The sequence below is a fragment of the Kryptolebias marmoratus genome, linkage group LG24 (assembly GCF_001649575.2).
Source record: "Kryptolebias marmoratus isolate JLee-2015 linkage group LG24, ASM164957v2, whole genome shotgun sequence".
Classification (NCBI taxonomy): domain Eukaryota; kingdom Metazoa; phylum Chordata; class Actinopteri; order Cyprinodontiformes; family Rivulidae; genus Kryptolebias; species Kryptolebias marmoratus.
Window position 1 is genome coordinate 14820491 of NC_051453.1, and position 20550 is coordinate 14841040.

Below are 20550 nucleotides of genomic sequence, written 5' to 3' on the forward strand. Positions count from 1 at the left end.
GATGACTTTCCCTCTCTTTGTAACCATCCGACCGCATTTCTCTAGTCCGAATGACATCCCAATGTCAGTGCTGTAGATCCTGGTGGTGTGGATCAGTGAGTCGATGTCTCGCTCACTCTTGGCATACATATATATATATATATATATATAGTCTATGGGCCAGCTGCAGGGGCTAAAGATTGAACCCTAGATCTTCAAATTGAAGGAACCACCCCCCAAATCACTGGGATGAAGCCACCCCCAAAAGCTGCAGTACAATCAAAGTTTCTGTTTGGATAGTTCTTCAAACATCCATTTTGCCAATTTTCAACTTCACCCAACAAAATTAAATTTTTGGAATGAAATTGTTCATCTGCAGTTTTAGCAACCCGATCAAGTTCTGCAAACTGTGACACACCATTAAGATGCATTTAAGTGTGATGAAAGCAGAGTAATTAAGGAGATAGTTGTCAGATACACCTCTGAATAGCATATTCAGCTGGTTTGCTGCTAATGTCTTATTTTGGCCTATTTTTAAAAGGCCTACTTTTAACAGAACAGCTTTAGGGACAGAATTGGGTTTTTACTTAATTTAATTACTTCAAAGATTTGTGAAGCCCTAATTTCACATCCACTTTAAAAACATCCTATTCAGACAATCAATTAAAACCTAACAGTCTAACTTCAATTAAATTGTTTATTTACTGTAAATAGCGCCAGTTAAAATAAAAATCAAATCCAAGTAATTTGTTATAATTGAAAGGATCTAGTCCAGATTACTAAAAAGTCTTTTTTTTTTTTTACATTTCAGAGATGTGCCAGTTATCTTTTTTGGGGCTCCACATTTGTGAGAACTGTTTAATGTCTCTTCACACACTGTCCCAATTATCACTGAATCAAAGTTTACTTGTGATGTTGCTGAATTTACATAAACACAAACATTTACATGTTGTCGGCATCGTTAGCAGCCAGTGGGACGTGTATGGAGAGGATCATAAGTCTAATGAAACCGCTAGGGCTGAGTAAATTGTTCAAACCAGCAGGTAACCATTTGTGGCTTGTGGTGTCATCCTCCCAACAGACTGTTAAATGTTTGTTGTAAAAGTTCTCTCTAGTGAGGTGTAAGATAACCTCAGTTATGCCATTAGTGGCTTCTTCCGCTGATCTTGAAAGGTCAGATTAAAAACTGGGTGCGAAGAAACTCAAAAAGGCAGGAATACTGTATCCCCAACATTCAGGATCTGAAATCTTCAATAAGATATCTGGGTCTCAGTTTTCAGACCTTGCTGCTTTTGTGCAATTTATTATTTTTTTAACATGTTTCCTATAAGCACATGCTGAAGGAGTAGAGCTTCAACAACAGCTCTGATTCTCCGAGGATTGGACCCAGAACCTTTGGGTGTTGTCTAAAAGACATTTACTGTGGCAACAAATCTTCTGGGTCATTGCAACTTGTGTTTTTTATTTTTATTTTTTATGATTCGATCTTACTCCAATGCATCTGGCAGGTATTCAGTTGAATTTGTGGAGTTTGGACTATTGATGATGTCTTATTAGCCTCTTGGCAGTTGCTCCTGAGAGTATCGTCCTGCTGGAGTAGAAGGCTATTAGATACATCAGCTAACAATGTTCAGGTAGGAAGAAGGTGTCAAAGTTTCCCAGCAGAACACTACATTGCAACAAGATGATGCAAGGCAAACAAGTTATGTACTACTGGATCATTACCTCCACCAAAGAGGTATGCTTTCGGTAGTGTTGGTTGGTTTGTCCGTCTATCTGTTTTTTAGCAAGATTACTTAAAAACTAATTAACATATTTTGATTCGTTTACAGTAAATGTGTCACCTGTCCTACCAGGTGACACAAAAATTAATCACAAAATATGTGATTAAATTTTGGTGTTGATCCGGATCACAGCTGGGATCCAAGAATCTTCCAATGACCCTACAGCCTTGGCAGAGGTTTGTGCTCTCAGAATACTTCTACTTATTTATTTTGTCTAAACTTTAGACTCAGTTGAAGCAAAATGTCTTTGCTTTTCTCTATTTTTAACAGTTTGTGTTGAGATAGACATATAGAAAAGTATAAAAATACCTCAAAAAGTTTCTTTTTAAAAATGGTTCCAAACTTTGCTAATAAAACCTAAATAATCTGACTGACAGAAGTTGTAGAGGGACATTTACATCATCTCCTTACTAACTTACAGCTTTCCCTCACACATGCAGTGATTAAGCCATGCTGTCCTCCCGGTCTGGGCAGATGGATTAACTTTGCGCATGGAGACATGCGATTTCCTGTTTGGTGACAGGCATGGCTTCAAACGGTCTCTGTATGACATTACAAACATCTATACAAATACAGTTCAGCTTTGCTAGCTGGCTGTTATTAATTGGGTGTTTGTGCATGAGAGCATGCTGTGCAGTTGAGTCAGTGCAGCAGCGCTCGGGGCAGCAGGCACATTATTTGTCAACGCCACTGAACTCAAGTCTGCTGCAGAGGGCGTCCAATGCTAAAACCGCAGCATGTTCGGTCTAGTTAAACCACGGGACTTAAGAATGTGTGCGTGAGTGTGTTTAAGCACACGCCTGTGTCAGTTTAAGGGTCGCAGTAGCGACTGAGGCACCACTTGCTTCCAAACGGCCACAGAGGAACAACAGCCTGTGAAAATGGGACAGAAGGGGCTGTGAGGCGAGGCTGCACAAGAACTATATGAGCAAAATATCAGGGTGTTGTTTGCTTTCTGCCTTTAATACATAAATAATTACTTTAAATGCACAGAATGAATAGTAACGATCACATTGCGAGGCAACAAACCTCCAAAGTAGGATCCGTCCATCAGCTTCATGCCGATGCTCCCTTTGGTCAGAACGCTCACCACCCCGTGCTGAATGAAGTACATCTTCTTGCCGATGGTGCCCTCTCTGATGATGTAGTCTGCAGGCTGGAAAACTTCAAATCTGAGTTTGGTCAGCATGGCTGTCACAAAGTTGGGATCGGCATTGGCAAACAGTGGCATGGAAGCCACCAGCTTACGGCAGTTGAAGTTGACAATTTCCTGAATGTAGAAAGGAGACAGTGTGTGGTTTGTTTGGAGCTGCTTAATTAAACTTTTGTGTTTTTTCGTGTGAATAATGTTGACTTTCTTATCGTTCGCTGACAAATTTGAGGATCCAAAAACACAAACACGGTACTTTACTTGAAACGTAGAGTAAAACACCACCTTTTCCAACATTTTAATCTTCTGTGTGGACTTTTATCTCTGATTTTATGGATGATAGGAAACTCTGGCTCTAATTGGTCAATTCATGCCAATTAGTTTACTCACTTCTGTAAAACTAGAAAACAACATATCAGTAAGCATTTAAACACCTCTGCCTATTACGCTGTAATCCTTAAGCTGTGTTAAAGGAGAAAAACTGACTTTTTTAAGCACTGAAATGGTGCAGCTCTAACTGTTTGCTGGAAAGCTAAATTGATTAGCTCCAGTCATGAATGACTGACTTGCTGATTAGCCAACAACAATGTGTGTCCATGTTGATTAAAGGATAAAGTTTTATATCTATGTCTTATTTAAACAAGCTGTTAGTGGGCAGAGAGAGGTTTCTCAGTTTTATATTGAATTAAAAAATTTGGAAACAATTTGCACAGATTTACTTCCCAAACTAGTGTTGTTTCATCTTGAATGCCTTCTAAAGTAATAAAGTTCTCCTTTATTTATTTTTGATAACATGGAGTATCTAGAGGACTGTGATGAAAAAGCAAATTTCTCTGTATAAATTTATATAAAACCCATCTTTTTATTTCCTTTAAAATCTGGTTTGTAATCATTAGAAGCTGCTCGAAACAAAAAGATTTGTTTATTTACTGACATCTGCAATTAAATAAATCAGGTGCAGACAACAATTAAACTAACAAATACAGGAATTTATATTTTTAAACTTTTTTAAACGTTTCTCAAAAAATGAGCTTATCGGGGCTTCATAATGAAAGCACTCCAGTTTATTTCCTCTGCAAAGAAATAAGAAATGTGTAATATAATAATAATAGTGGATGAGCGTGTGTTTTCATACCTCGCGCAGAGGCTCATTAAGCTCTTCCAGGATGCTCTCCTCATCAAACATCTTGCCCTGGTATCTGTGCTCGTAGTAGTCATGGATTTTCTGTCGGAAGTCGGCCGGGAGTTTGTGGAACGACATGTACTGCTCCACTTGTTTGTACTAGAAGACGGCGAGCGGCGTGAGAAGAAGGGAAGAGGAGAAACACAAACAAATCAATAAAAGCAGGAAAAAAACTTGCTGATAACTGCGACAGATTGAGAAGTTTACCTGACTTTGAACCATGGCTCTGATCTTATCACAAATGTAACTGTTGATTTTGTAAGCATCAGAACTTTTTTATTGATCATTTTAAATATAATACAAACCTGAACTTTTACATTATTACCTAAAACAAAAATAATAATTTAGAAAGTCATGTTTTGAATTTGAAATCATTTTTTACCACCAACAAAAACATAAAAAAAACACAGGCTGGGCTCTTTATTGAAGCTGCCTAGTTTTAAAAATGTTGGTTTTCAATTAGCCATTTTGATTTGAAGAAAAAGTAAGTTTTTGATCTGTTTCAGCTCCAATTTCAGTGAAAAATGATTCCAGCCTCCTCTACTTTTTTCATCCAACATTTAATGAAAAAGTAGCATTTCCTAAAAGCAATGCTTGTCACCCGCCACCATGCATAGCAAAGTTTTAAACAAAGATGCTGTGTGATCTCTTAGGGTATGTGATGGGAATGACTATCAGCTACTACCACAACAGATTCTAGCTCAGTATCTGTATATTTTTGCTGAGTTTTAGCCATTTCTGTGTTTTCTAAGGGAGAATAGCTATGGAGGCTATCTGAACTGGGTTGACTCCAGAAGTTAATCAGTTACTTTTGCTTTGGTGATTTCAGCAAATTCTCATCAGAAGGGATTTTTTTCTTTGGTACTGAAAGCCTCGGTATCCAGCAGAAGAATTTGGCATCAAAAAAGAAAATTTGCAATACTGGTGAAAATTACTTCAAAGAATTAACTGTTTCCGTTTTAAAACCTGAACTACATGAACATAAATACATTTACTGCAAAGCAGAGGGTTTATGAAGTCTGACATATTAAGGAAGGGTTTTCAAAACTGAATTTTACTGCAGATACTAAATGTCATTGTTTGCTTGTTCTGTGCTGGACCATTCTCCTACTTATAACTCACAATGAGATTCTGCTTAAAATATGGATCATTACCCACTTTCTGTGGCTGAACTGCATTCCAGGGAAATGTTTATTTTGGAATAAAGTCTCTGTCGGGTATCTTTGTGTTCGTTCGGTGAGTGTTAGTCTAAGGTCAGATTGTTGTTGTGTGCTCCTGTGCTTCAGTCTTAAAAAAAGCAAATCCTGCTAAAGAAAAAAGGAAGATGCAGAGTCTTGTGGGTCATTTCTTCCCCTGACATCATCTGCCTGCATTACAGGTGCAAATTAATAGGCGAGAAGTAAGTTGTTGTATGATCTCGCTTTTTTTTCTCTTTTTTTCTAAAATATGTCACAAGCATTTAATTAAAACCTTAAGGAAAGTGTAAGAGCGTCTTTTTTCTGAGTGTTTCTCAGACGGCTCGGCTTCAGTGATAAACCCACAGAGATGAACCGTCCTGTGACCCAGTTCTACCTCGTGGCTGTCAGAGAGAAACTATGATGAAAATGTTAAGGAAACATGACAGATCTGTAAAGCCCATGAGGATTTCTCACGCTCTGCTGTGTTCAGAGAAGACAGATGCTGCGACTGGAACCACAGCCAGTCCACCTCTCTGGTGGGACTAGTTTATTAAGAGCTTGTGCTTCTTGTTATTTTTTTTTTTTCGTTTTACAGAACAAATACAATATATCATCTGGTTCATCATGAGGGGGAAAAAAACTCATATCTGTGTTAAATCATAAATAAAAACCATTCCGTGATCATAGATAAATAGGTAAACAGAATCAGCTGACATGTTTATTTGTGTACTCATGTTTCTATTAAAAGAAACTTATTATTCATTTTGGAACTGATAAATATGTATTGCTATAGAAATGAGGAGCAAAAAAAAAAGGAAGGCTCATCGTGTTTGCTCACTGGAGGATCAAATTGAACCAAAACGATTCCCACCGCCACATCCCCACCCCTGTTACTTTCCTCCACATCAAATACAACCAGAATGTCCACTTCTCCTAACTCATCATATCACATTTCATGCCTGGATTCTCCTCGAAAACAGCAGCTGATCTACTTCTCTGAAGGTGAAATCGTTTTGGAGAATAAATTGTACTAATGCTCCCTATTCATTTCATATAAATTGCTCTTGGGTATCCTTTGTTTATTGCAGGTGTTATCTGTGTAGTTCTATGCATATGTGTTTTCCTGTAAATGCATTAAAAATAAGGAAAAAAATTAACCGATGTGGTGCACAGGGCACTATAACCTGAGTTTATGAAACGCAGCAACATGACCTACAGGAATAGATCAACATAATAAGCCCTAAAACTAGCAAAAAGCTAACAACTTGCTGCTATTTTAGATTCAATCACCATAAAAGATGCCGAAAGATGTAACACATACACAGTTAACGTATATATTTTCCTACCTTTTTAACATAAAACCAAACTAGCATTTCTCAAAGGGCTGCACGTCTCCTGCTGCCTGCATGCCAAGGTTTTAAACAAAGGTCTCATGTGATCTTTAAGTATATGTTGAGATCACTTACAGCTACTACCACACCAAATTGTAGCCCAATGTCTGTAATATTGTGTACCCATTTTGTGTTGCTAAGGATGCGTCACTGTGGCAGCCATCTTATATCAGGTTGACTACAAAAGGTAATCAGTTGTTTATCTGCATATGAGAGTTTCATTAAAATCTATCCAGTAGTAGCTAATTGTATTAAAGAAGTAAAGGGAAAGGCAACAATCAACGTTGTGCAAGAAATCCCTATGGTTGGCCTTATGGTTCTACTGTAAATGTTACATAAGCTCCTTTGTTCTCCCAAGTGTGTGTGTGTTTGAGTGTGTGTGTGAGACACAGTGTGAGTCATCACTCTGTGGGAGAAAAAAAACTATCAATCAAAAAGGGAAACACATTTCTAGCAGGTGCATGAAGAAGAGGCTTCTCTGTCCAACACCGACAAAAAGACACAATGTGTATAGGAGTTGTGGAATCAGAATAATGTGTGTGTGTGTGCGTGTGTGTGTCAGGAGTAGAGCTGTGATGGAGAATGAGGGGAGGGGTCTCTAACCTCGCTTGTATCGGTCAGTGACACATGTACTGGTCAGAATCCCTCGCTGTCCAGGAAATGACATTTTGTCACACTGTAAGGTGCCATATGGCTCAGAGAATCAAATAGAGGTTTGACCCTGGCGGGACAGGTGACACAGCAAATCACAAAACCCTTTAATACAGCAGAGAGACGGCCTGTCACGGCAGGACATCACTCACTCTGCTTCTCTGCTCTGTAGGAGAGAGGTTTCTGCTCATCTGAGGTGGAGACTTTATATAACAATGTGGCAAAAACCACATCTTTTTAAAGAACAATAATCATCTGCTGCCACTTTCTTTTTCTTTGTACCAATAATAATGATAATGAACATTTTATTTTGTTATACACAACGCAATAAAATGAACAAATTGGGTTCAGAAAATGTATATTCCTTTCTTTTAAAAAAATATTTAAACCACTTTTAATCTCCATCTCATTCAGTTGTAATTATTTCGAGTGAATGTTTTGATGAAACTTTCAGAAAGTCCTCCTCAGATGTTCGCCTAACTGATTAACTTTTGACTTAACCCAATTCAAGATGGCTGCCACAGCAACTGGTCTTAGAGACAAAAGTGGCTATAACTCGGTCAGTTTTACAGATGTTGAGCTAAAATGTAGAGTGGGAGTAGCTGAGCATCATCCCTAGCACATAATCTGAGGGCTAACATATTGGACAAAATCAGCGATACTAATATGATCCTGATAGAAAACAAAACTAGACACAATTTAAAGTGTTTCTAATGTTTTAAGATGTTGTGCGATGTATGTTGGTAGTTTGGACCTCAGTAAGATGGTGTATCGGCATCAAATGACTCTAAAAGTCAGGAAAACTTGAGAAAGTCCTCTCCATTTGGCATGTGTCACTTACATTGTAGATGTGACCGACTTCCAGAGTGTCCGACTCATTTAGTCAGGCACAGGGATAAACTGGAAGGCTCCCATTAAGTGTTTCCGGCCTCAGGATTCAGAGTGTGACATTCTCAATTAAACTGGAGTGACATGTCAGTGGCTGGTGGCTGCCGAAGAAGCTGAGCTCCACTGAGTTTCTCAGCATTAGACTCAGATTAGTGGCCGTGTCACTCAAAGTCAGAGGCTCGAGACCCACATGGCCTCGCTTTTAGGACGAAACTAAACTTACTGCAAATATCAGAAGGAAATGGGTTCTAGAAATACACAAGACCTGGGAGGAGATAACCAGCGTCTATGGCTCTGCGTCACCCTGAATGACACAAAAACACTCCTGCGAAACAGAACTGATAAGAAGGCACAGCCACACATACAGCTGGAGACATTGTATTTACAGCAAAAGCTAAAATTCTGAATTCCCACTTATTCTGACGATTACTTTCCTTTCAGCTCAGAGCACAAAAAGTCCCGTTCATGCACAATACTTGTCTGAAATCTAAACTGAGATTTTCCAGCAGCTCTAGTATAAAACAAGCTATTTTAACACAGCTTTCAAACTAAATCTTTATCTCTCAGTTTATGGGCTTAACGTGGGGTTGGGGTGGTCGAGGGGATGGGACTGAAGCAGTAAAGATGTTGCTTTCATGGGACGCTCAGCCCCAAGTCACTGGCTTATAAGCATGAAGCATGGCTGTCACTGTACGCTGTCACTGAGGGAAAAAATAAATTGAATTAGGCCTCTTAATAATGAGTCGTGTTCTGAGCTCAGGAGGAAATGCATTGTGTGTGTGTGTGTGTGTGTGTGCATGTGTGTGTTTGGGAGGGAGAGTTCCACTTTTTGACTGTAGAATAGAAACAGACCGATAGAAAAAAGACATAAATCAGATACACACTCATTATATACTACCTAAACATTATGTGTGTGTGGGGGCTGATAAAGATATGTAGCAACTGGAAAACTGAAGTATTTTAAAAATAGAAAATGATATTATACAAGAAAAAAATATCCCAATTGTGTCCACAAGCACCACTTCAGTTCACTTTTTTTGGGGAGTCTGAAGTGATGTCATTGTACTCAGATACTTTAAATCTTTAGCAGAGAATCTGTGTTATATACTGGATTTTTATTTAACTTCACTTTACTTTTGTAACACAGAAAGGCCAGTTTAGCATTATTTTCTTTTTACCACAAATGAGTTTTTTTAACAAATCTATTTAGAGACATTATTTTTAATAATTACATTTAGATTTGTGTCTGTGATTGTCTGCAAACTGCAGCCAAACACAAACTTCATTTTTTTTGGTAGTAGTCTTCAGTGACATCAGCTGACTGACTTAAACCTGTAAAACCAAAAAAGGTGCAACCTGAGTTGCTGCTGCTCTCCTTCCACAGTATATTTTGCAATATTGTCCATCTGTAAGATAAAGGTGTTGTTTAATAGTTGATGTGCAGTGGATCCTGATGGAGTTCTTCCTTTTTCTCAACTTTCTTCGTCTTTTAGTTTTGAACACATTTATAAAAAAAAAACAACTTTTAAATTCAGTATGTTTGTTTATTTGCAGTTTTTGCATTTGAGACAACTATTAGCATCATCATTGTTAATTTGTTAAGATTTGATAGTCTTTGCTTGTGGTTTCTATAGCTGCACACCTCTCCTGGCCACAGTATCAGTGACTGCAGCTTATGAAGTAAACTACTTCTTCAAGTCACAATGTGATGTGCAAAGGCAAGGTGCATCAGAGTTCATCCCAGGTCTCTCCTCTCACCACTATGTGGACACAGAGCTCCACGTCTCTAGAGGGGTGATGAAGAGGAAGAAGCAGGAGTGCAGTTACATAACGCTGAATGCCCTCTGTCCATGCGTGGTGTCCACAGGCAGATGGTGTAATGCCCAACAGTGCAAGGGCAAATGGACAGAAATAATGGACACAGTCTGGTGGGAGAAAGATGGGAGGAGTTGTTCTGGAGAAACTTGTGTAAACAACCATGGACACATAAAAAGTTAAATATCATCTACAACTTCATGTCAGCAATTACTCTACCTCACATAATGTATCTTAAAAATGTATATAAGGAAATACTGTATATGGATATTATATACTTGTGTGTATACAAAATGCTGTATAGAAAAACAAGGCTTTTATAGAGTACGGTGCAAATTTATTTTTATTTGTTTTTTATTTGTTTGCTTCCAAGGAGCTTATCTTACTTTTTCTTTTGCTAACACAAAAAAACACAAAAAATGTGGAATAGAAGACCCAACCAAGTTAAAAAACATGGTGGAGGTTTTATCATGCTGGGGGACTGTTTTGCTCCCTCTCGTGCTGCAGATGTCAGACACGTCTGAATAATTGCAGTACTGTAAACAGTTAAAAGAAATTTACAGTCTCTGACACTCTTAATAAACACTCACGGGGTAATTAAAGAAGATATTTGACCATAACAGGTGATGTTGGTGAAGAGGCTGTTAGCTTTGTCTGATAGAGAAATATTTCTGAGGTTACTGTATGTCTATTTTTGGATGTGTCTACATGTACGATAAACATTCAAACAACAAAGCAAGACATGCCAATGCTGATATGGAAGAAGAATTATGGCATTGTGTGTTTAACCCGAATGTGGAGAAAACAGCTAGAATCCTCTCCTGTCTTTTGTCAGGCGGGTGTGGGCATGCAAACAGCAGAAGATGCTAACAACCACAGTTGCAGCATGTCTGTCTTCACACAGGCGCTATGCTAACTGTTTACTCTGTTAAGTCAACACAAGCTCCTGCTGTCACCAACATTTGGACCACCATAAAAGAATCTGTTTTGTCAGTGAGGCCGGCTCCAACCTATGGCTCGGGGTCCAGTTTGTTATCCGATGGCAGGATTTATTGTAGATTTCAGTGCAGCGCGGTTTACTTCGGCGGTTAATGATAAACAAACAGTGATGAGGCACTGGGGAGCAATAAGAAGGTGGATGAGTTGTCTTGGTTCAGCCTTGCAGAATGTTGCATCTCTGCTCATTATTTCACTCTAGTGCATCATGGGAGAAAGGGAAGGAAGACAGACGACAGGAGCTGATTGCTGCATACGTCACAGTTCTGATGGAGCACAGCTACATGTAACTGACACAAAACAGGCCCCACCACAGTCAGCAGCTTCCCCCAACCCTCCCCTTTCTTTCCATTTCTTTTGAGTCTTTATTAGTTGCAGAACTGCCTACTGTGGAAGGACCTCCTTTAGACTTCAGTGGAAACCAATTACAGAGCAATTGTGTCGTAACTTTTTTCCAGGTTCATACAATGAGGCTGACAAATGGTTCTAAAAAGAGACTAAAACGGTGAAGGAAAGCAGAAATCAAGCAGAAAAGAATCCAGAAAGCATGTATTTCTCAGTTTCTTATGGTTCAAGATGCTGAATGTAAAGGAAAGTCCAACACTGTCATATGTCCACCAACGAAAATCAATAACCTCATCTTCAGTAGAGATAATAGGAACAACAAAGATAAGAAACTTTGAACAGCCCCTGACTAAGCAAAGTTCAATAAATTCATTACAGTATAAACAAAAAGCACCAATGAAATACAAAGTAGTTGAGAATAAAACAGCAAGGATGTAAAAATAGAGGGCATGATCAAAAGAAAAGTAACTTTAGAGAAGAAAATTAGGCTTCTAAATGCACGAAGAAGCATAGCAAGGTTAGAAGTTGGCAAGATCAAAAGGCAGTTACATAAAAGCAAGTCTCTGGGAGTGTATTTCAAGATGTGGATTTAAAGGCTGAATTAGTGACTCAGATTTATTTCAGAAGGTCAAACTAGTAGAGTGAGAAACAAAAACTGCTCACAAGTTGTTGGGGTATTCATGATTTCAGGCTAGGACTAAATGTTCCCTGACAGTATAACCAAACGAAAACAAACAGTGTCTTTCAAACATAATTCACCACTAAACTACCAACCAACAAGAGAATAAAGCTACATTTTGACTAAAGATAAAAGCGTAATTAAACATTTAATTTCAGGTTTGAGGGGAGGGGGGAGGGGATGAAATCCATTTCTCTTATGTGTGTTTTCGCTTGACTCTTTATGGATGTGTACATGGGACAAACAGCAGCATCCCCACATCACGCAGGATCTAAGGAAGCCAACAAGTCACAGAGCACTTCTGACACGGTGACGTAATAAAGCAGGAGCCCGCTCCCCTCCCAGGACAGCAAACGCCAGGAGCTTTGATCTGCTCATGTACAAAGACGACAGATGTGTTCTGGTCCGGCGAGCCTCAGTCATGAATATTGGACTAATAGAGCAGATGCTGCCCCCATCAAAGTGTGTTGGAATCAAATGAACTATTCTTTTTTTCTGTTCGGATCAAATGTGATAACTTTATCTACATTGTTGGATTGGACTGTTTTTTTGTGGCGTCATAAGGAGACAGAGTTCACCTTTGGGTAAAGTAACACTGAGGCTAACCACCTGAGCTGAGCCATCTGAGTGATGTAGAAACAGGCTTTCAGTTTTCTCCCTGATGAAGCAACAGAACTACAACATTTGTTCATCCATTCACATTTAGTTGTTGTTAAAGTAGAAGCAAATAAAACTTTGAGGAGGCTAACATTTGTTCAAAATAAATATTAAAGAACCGGTCTAAAAAAGACCCAAATGATTAAGGGTCATTTATAGACATGCAGTCCTTTGTTTTTAAATTGATTATATCTTCTGAAAGATAACTACTTCTGTTTAGGTTTGTAGATTATTTTGGTAAATTGTCTTTAAATAGCCTTGAAAGTTGTTCATGGGGGCAAACACTCAACAGTGCTGCTCAACCCCAAAAATGCATTTTCCCAACAAATGTGGCACCATTTTAAGGGAGAACAAACAGGCTTTCCAACAATTTAAGATTTATTGCCAAGAAGCAGTGCTATAACAAAGAAATAATCACCCAAACACAAATTTCCTCACTTTTTGTGCTAAGTTTTAGCCATATTTCCCCAAAAATAATTGTGGCCAACTGACATCAGATGAACCTAATTTAACTAATTAAATATAAAAATGTATTTTCTATGATCCAGTAAAATCTGCAGCTAGGTTTAGGGGCAAATTTCATCTTACAGGCTGCTCCTTTATAAAGTATACACTGAAACTCTTTTACAGATAATAATACTTCTATCAAACTTTAAAAACTATTTAAGTTTCCAACTTAAGCGACAGAAGGCCATGTAACCTATCAAAATCACAATTTTATTGGAAATGAGAAAAAACAAAAAGTTTATAGTTAAATATAGTCCTCCCAGAGAAATCAGAATCTTCTCAAACTGTAACTAGAATCTTGAATGTCATAAAACTCTTTAAAAAAAAAAAAAAAAAGGAAAATACTGGAATCAGTGCATCTCTCATTGTGCGTAACTCTAACACTGGATGTTATGTTAAAAAATGATTGGAAGAGGTAGTAAAAAGACATCTAACCACCTTCTGTTGTCACGATTATGAGCCTGGGTGAAGCTACTGCTGTGTAACATCATGTCAGAGGAGAAAACAAGTGAGTGAGATACTCTATTCACACACACACACACACACACACACACACACGTCATAAACCCCCCAAAACAAACTCATTATTTTGAAGCAGTACATGACTGGTGCGTTGTTTTAGACAGGATCCTTACCTTCTCCTGGTATTGCCGTCTAGATGAATCAAGAGACTGAATCAGTGCCGTTGCGTGGCCGATGAACATGGCGTAGCAGGTTGCACCAACGATCATACTAAGCATAGTCAGCCAGATGTCAGACATGCTCTCTGGAGCCTGTCTTCCATATCCAATGCACAGCATGTGGCTCATGGCTTTAAAGAGGGCGAAGGAGTAGAGCTCGCTCCATGAGTCATTCTGTAGGAGAGGAGGATAAACACAAAATAAGAATATTAAATGAGTTAGATGGAGGGCGTGTTTTATGTTTTGGTTCTTATTTAAACTCTTGTGCAGGTCCACCTTAAACAAAGCTAGTGTGTAATTTTGCTTTCATATAAAAGTGTAACAGAAGTGGTGAAAGAGAGGGTAAAATAAGAAATCAGAGGTCTACAGAGTAAGAAACTCCTGGTAAAGGCTTTGGCTCTGTCTGCTGAGTGTTTCAGGTGCACGAGCAGCCTTAGCTTGTCTTGGTCAAACTGGAGGAGAGGAGAGGAGGAAATTGAGAGGGGTTAATGAGAAGCCTGTGCTGCCTTCTCCAATCTGCCTTTGATTGGTGCTCACACACTCAGTCAGCCTTAATTCTCTCATGTTGGATTCATCAGAAAGTGCTCCACAGGCGCCGCTGAACTTCACGTCCCCATCTCAAACAGCTGCCGTTAACACATCGCCTGAAGGTTACCACTGTGTGTGTGTGCTTGTGTGCGTTTCCTCTAAAACCACTGAGCATCTCAGCCACTGACTGATTGGGTAGATTCTTATCTGATTTGTATTTTGTCCAGGGCCATTTGCATTTCATTTCACATTCAAATCTAGTTGGTTTTGGAGCAGGTGAAGGAGGACGTACCGACAGAGGACAGCCATCAGATGCTTGGAAATTTTAATGTTGGAGCAAGAAAAGAAGATGGGATTTCTAAGCCTCCTGCAGGAGGGGAAACAAACTCAGCTTAGTGTCAATCTGTGAGCTCAGATTCTGCTTTAATTGTGGCTTATTTTGATGCATTTAAAGAGATGTTAGATTAAAACCCAACAGATTAAGTCTACTAATTTAAAGTTGTTCCTTGTTTTTTATTTTTGCACACACTGCCTTTTAACTGGACTACTTGTCTCAGTATCATCCATATATTCATATATGTCCTAAAACCCCTAGAAAGCATTCAGACACCCAGTTCCAGACTGAGGCTCATGACACGGCTACAAATTGTGAAAAGATGTGTAGTTGCTATCAGTGAGCTGCCACATTGCAGGTGTATAAACAGCCGGATTAGGGACTCTAACCCTGAGACGAGGCACAGAAATACACTTCTTGTTTCACTCGGCTGCATCTGTCTCTGTTTCAAGCTCTTACAGTCCAGCAGACAGAAGTCCACACTGTTTCACTGGGATCTGTTCAAAATGTTCCAAACATAATGCACAAAAACAACTAGAAGGAAAAAAAATAATCACAACAGCCTGATACAATAGAACTGAGTAGATAAAACACGCAGTAAATATTAATATCCATTTTTTTTATAATCAGTTCATGATGACATCATCTGGCGGCCTGTCAGAGATTCTTTTGTAGTCCTTATATTTCTAGAAATGTTTCGGTGGACATCAAAGCCTGTGCTGCTGGCAAGTTTCTGATTTCTGGCCCAGTTCTTTTGCAGAAAAAAAGCCCAACATGAACACAAATCTCCACTGTGCAGCACTGGCGCTCCAAGGTCAGCTATTCAAAAACATGGCTACAGTCTGAAATTTTAAAATACTTTGACTGAACACAGCCCTTTGACTATATATAAATCCATTTCTGCTTCATGTTTACACTTTTGCTCCTCCTCTATTGTATTTAATTAAAAAAAAAAATTTGTGTATGCTAAAAAAATTATATTGATCATTTTAACCAAATTGTTTGCATTTTAAGCATTTATTTTCTGCAGAACAACTAATAACATGTATATTTTTCTTTTGTATGAGACATTCGGAGCTATAAATTTACAACAGTGTCCACTGACTGGCAATGAGTAGTTCATTTGTGCTTAAGTTTGATGTAATAGTTAATTAAAACTGACAGACTGCACAGCTGTCTCTTACTGTTGGAAATTGCAATCTTCATAGTAACACAATAAACTGATTCTACAGAGATACTACTTTCTGTAAAAGCTGGAGGGAGGGTGGGGGGTCGGGCAGAGAAAATAAATGAAATTAGCTCTTGTGTTCATTTTATTTGCTATCGGTCTTCACTGAGCTGCGCAGATGATAGCTAATTGTACATAATACGTTTAGGGAGGAACACAAAGGGAGTTTGGGACATTGATGAAGCATGATGGCGTAACTACAGAATAGTGAGTGTACGTGCATGCTGGCTCGCTCGTCTGAGTGTGTGCTCTTTAAATCTCAGGATCTATTTGCATTTGTGAGCCTGTGAATGTGCATGTGTGTCTCTGTGCCAGAACAGGCAGAGTCTCTTTCTGAGAGTCTAAACCTGACAGTGCGAGTTCGGCTTGCTTCAAGGAACAAACATTTAGAATTTTAATTTCTAAACGCCTATAAAGAAGCTTGTTAGTGATGTTAGGATTTATTATTTAGAGCCATTTTGTGCATGTTTGTATTTATTATTCAAAACCAAAAGAGTAAAGTAGGTTTCAAGATGCTAGATTTTCTTATCAATTAGGAATGCTCTTTAGAAACAGCAAAACTAATTTTGATTTAAGTACCATAGCCAGAACAAGTTTCAGAGTCCAATGTAAATAATAGACTAATGGGAAAAAATAAATACATTTCTTGAAGAGAACTTTATGTGGCAGAGTTGTGTTTGCACAAAAGTAAGGGAGAATTTTCATTTCAGCAAAAATAACTTGAAGTATCTCTACACAGAGTGAGATAAAAACTTCTGTCAAACTCTGTAAAGGTCTTCAATAAATTCTGAAAAAAACCTGAAAGGGTTGAAGCAAGATGCCCTTTGTACAACACGATACAGCTTGAATCGCTATTTTATAAAGAACAGCATAACTTTCAAGCCAACAGCATCGTTCCAAATGTCTGACACCAGGTGCTAAGTGGAGATTCCATGCATTTATCCAACCAGGATGTTTTCTCTTAATTAAATAATAAAACAAATGAGAACTGCACAATATTGGAAAATTTCTAATGCCTGATAATATTGTTTAATATTGCATTGATGATATCAGTTGTGATAAATCCACATTTTCCTCACTCCTCTCTTTCTCTTCTGTCATCACAATCATCTAAACCAGTGAGAGACCGCTGGATTGATTAAATATATTATCAGCAGCAGAACATGAATGCATGGAACTTCAAATATAATGGTCTATGATTTATTGCAGTCCAAGCATTCTATTGCAATATTGATATTGCACTCACTGATATTGTGATGATCAGCCCTAAAACAAAGCAAAACCTGTTTTTTTTTTATTTGAAATAGTTTAGATCTGTAGATTGATAAGAAAAATGAACACAAATCTGAAACAAGTAACGAAACCCTTCAGTTAGTACTGTACAAGTTCTTAAGAGATATTAACTTCCACACAACATAGTTTTGATTAGATTACATGTTTACATGCTGTTGTTTAAGACTAGTTTTTATTTGAAGTGAAACCTCATTCAGAAGGAAATAAATACACTCTTTGAATCCCGGCTGGCTGCATTTTGCCAACTTGAAAACTGTAGCTTTAAAGCCCCGAGGTGTTCAAGATTGGAAGCAACACAACGAAGAACACGACAGCTGTCATTCCCGTTGCTTTCAGCAAAACTGAAATTCCAGCCATGCAAGAGAAACTTTCTGTAGTCAAGGTTGTTTTTGGAGAATACATAAAAAAACTACTGTTGCACCGGTTCAGATTTGCACATAGTCAGTTTTTTTTTTAAATTTTGTTGTTAAAAAAGGCTTAGTCAGGGCATCAAGTTCTCTGTGGTGCCACCTTCATGGACTGTGTCCTTTAAAGGAAGCAGAACAAAGAAATGGAACACAGCTGAAATATGACTCCTCTTGGTGTGCAACCAAGTGCAGTTGATGATATAAGTTATGACTACATGACTAAAGCCCAAAGCATCTATTCTGCTCTGGTCACGCCGTGTTGAGCTAATGATAGCATGGAAAAAAATGATCAGGATTGCTGTTAAATGTCAAATCATTCTGAAGAGCTGTTGGGAATTTTAATTGTCTAAAGTACCTTTAAAGATTAAAGGTTGCCCTAACATGTGTTGGTTCACTTCACCTCAGGTCTTTGGGGTTAATTTAATGTGTTTCAGTTAATTAAAAACATGAATCCACAACATTTTGCAGTATAGCTAAAAATAAATGAATTATAATTGTTAATAATTTAACAAGTGTTTCACAAAAACAAGCCACAAAAACTTTTTTTTTTCAGCTAAGTTTTACGTTACTTAAAATCTAAACAAAGTTGAGCTCAAATTGCAGCTTGTAAACCTATTTTACAAATATGCATGCTACTGGGCAATGACTTTAACCAAAACACAATAAATTAATCAAAAACATCGAAGTCCTGCAGTCAAGCAGCACAGGTACAGATGTACATGTGTAAAAGCACATAACTTGTCTGTATTAAGGATTCAATCAGTCTACAAACAAAAGCTGTATTCCCTTTTGCACACATCTTATTGTAACTTTCAAATTCCTTTGAAAGGAAAGAAAAAGCATATTTAGTATATTTACTGAGGTTTGTTCCAGTTTAGTAAAACAAGTGGCTTTCAGATAGGTAGTTACTAAAACATGCGCATCAACTCTAAAGGTACACAGACTGATTAGATGACTAATAAATAAACATTCAAAATTTATAAGATTGTAAGTTATATGGATTTCAAACTGCTATAGTTTTGGGCCAAAAACAAACAAAAAAATGGCTTCATAAATTGGGCATTAGCAACTCTGATTTCTTAAAGTCGGCATCATTATTGGCAAATGAAAGACCGTAACCGTCAACCTCTAACCTGCACTCTCCCAGCTGTAATTATGGAGAATCCTGTTAACACAGCCTCTGTTGATGACTAGTAAGGTGGACAAATCACTGGTCACTGATAAGTTTTGATGCTAACTGGACTCATATTATGTTCCACCCCTAAAATAACAGGTCCTATACAATACAGGTATGAATCTTGTTTTGTTCATGTATGATAAACTGTCAATAACTCATAGCCCCACTGGTTAATCTACTGCTGCCTTAGAGCTGGTTAAATTGCTTCAGTAGTTAAATGAACAAAAGGATATCCTTATTAACTTGCATCCTCATATGTCTGAATAAAACATAAATGCAAAAACAAATTGAAGTGGCTGTTACAGGAACTCTGCTTCTTCCACAGTTAAAATAACCTCCTCCTTGCATCCAAGAACAGCTTTATTCTAATGTCCTTGATCTAACAGCCAGTAAGGCTAAGGCAGTGTAAATGAAAAATAAAAACCACCTGTCATCATCCACACAACAGTCACTTATATAACAGGCTGTGGTGATCTGGTCTCTTGTGATGACTGTGCTGCAGGAGCCTGATTACTGAGCTTACAATAAACATGACAGTCTGCTGCGTATCTTTTACAAGTCAAGAGTTTGTTCTTTTTAAGTGCCAAGAGGCTGACGTGAACGCATTACAGGAAAGAGAAAAGTTGCAAGAAGACGATTTCACAGACAGACGTCACAGCGACAATGCCTTCTGAACATGAGAGAGTTTATGTGACTGTTCTCCTGTAACTGGTTGTATGTCGCTCTTCTTAGCCTTACGGGAAGTACGAGGATCATTTATTGCTTCTTGTCCCGTTTAAAGTATCTTTGAAGAGGGCCTGACCTTCATTAGGTGGCAGCGATACAACAAGGCAGGCGGCCACGCCTTTATGGGAGATCACAGACATTGGGCTCCAAAAAGCACAAAAATGCCTCACTCGGAGGTATCAAAGTGGAAACTGAATAAAAAGAAGACAGAGAAGGAGACAAGTCAGAAGAAGGGCGCAGATCTGTACGTCAGAAGAGAAAGAGCAATACATTTTTCATTTAGTGACATTTAACAGTTTTCACACAAATGTCACTGTGTGGTATGGAAGCTGGAAACCCTTCCCATCAGCAAGAAATATTCCTAACAGAGTTGAATACTAATAAGAAACCACATTTTTATCACATGAACAGAGACAGCGGCCTTAGACCTCGACGCCCGAGGCTTGTTTAGGAACTACGTGCAGGATATAAAAAAAGGAAAATAACATCTAATTTTTTCCTATTTCATTCCATATCATTTAAATCTGATTAACATTGTTAAAGCTGAACTTAAAAGATAAAATTAGCTCCTGGTCATATTTTAAAGAACCACTCTGGTTTTCATGTTAAAACAAGGCAATTGCTTCATTGTGAAATGTAAGCTTTGTTTGCCTGGAAACAAGACACAAGGCACAAATAAAGAAAAAAAAATCAACTCTAAACTTGAGCAGGCATGTGGAAGTGAGTTAATCTGATACTTTTACCATTACTTTGTAACCTAAAAACACATGTTCATGGTTTAGTATGAGGCTTGGTGAATATCAGCCAAAAATAAAGACAATAATGCCTGACACTGGTAATGTTGGCTGGCTCGGTAACACTACAACTCGACAAGATCAAAACAGAAAGCATTGTTAATTTCAAACATTGTTTCTAAAAACATGACAGAGAACTGATAATTAGACAGGATCTGGTCAATTTAAAACATCCAGTAT

The 20550-nt window shown here is 38.1% G+C and overlaps 1 protein-coding gene across 3 annotated transcripts in view; it reads right to left on the reverse strand.

Annotated features, from left to right (window-relative positions):
• The window catches only part of hcn2b (hyperpolarization activated cyclic nucleotide-gated potassium channel 2b), a 44311-nt gene that overhangs the window by 8617 nt on the left and 15144 nt on the right, over positions 1 to 20550 (reverse strand). For all 3 annotated transcript variants that reach the window (XM_017406847.3, XM_025003989.2, XM_025003988.2), the window contains 3 exons: positions 13839 to 14057; positions 4049 to 4195; positions 2793 to 3033 (listed from right to left, as the gene is read on the reverse strand). In XM_017406847.3, the coding sequence (XP_017262336.2) occupies positions 2793 to 3033; positions 4049 to 4195; positions 13839 to 14057 (607 nt within the window). The remainder of the gene's footprint in view (positions 1 to 2792; positions 3034 to 4048; positions 4196 to 13838; positions 14058 to 20550) is intronic.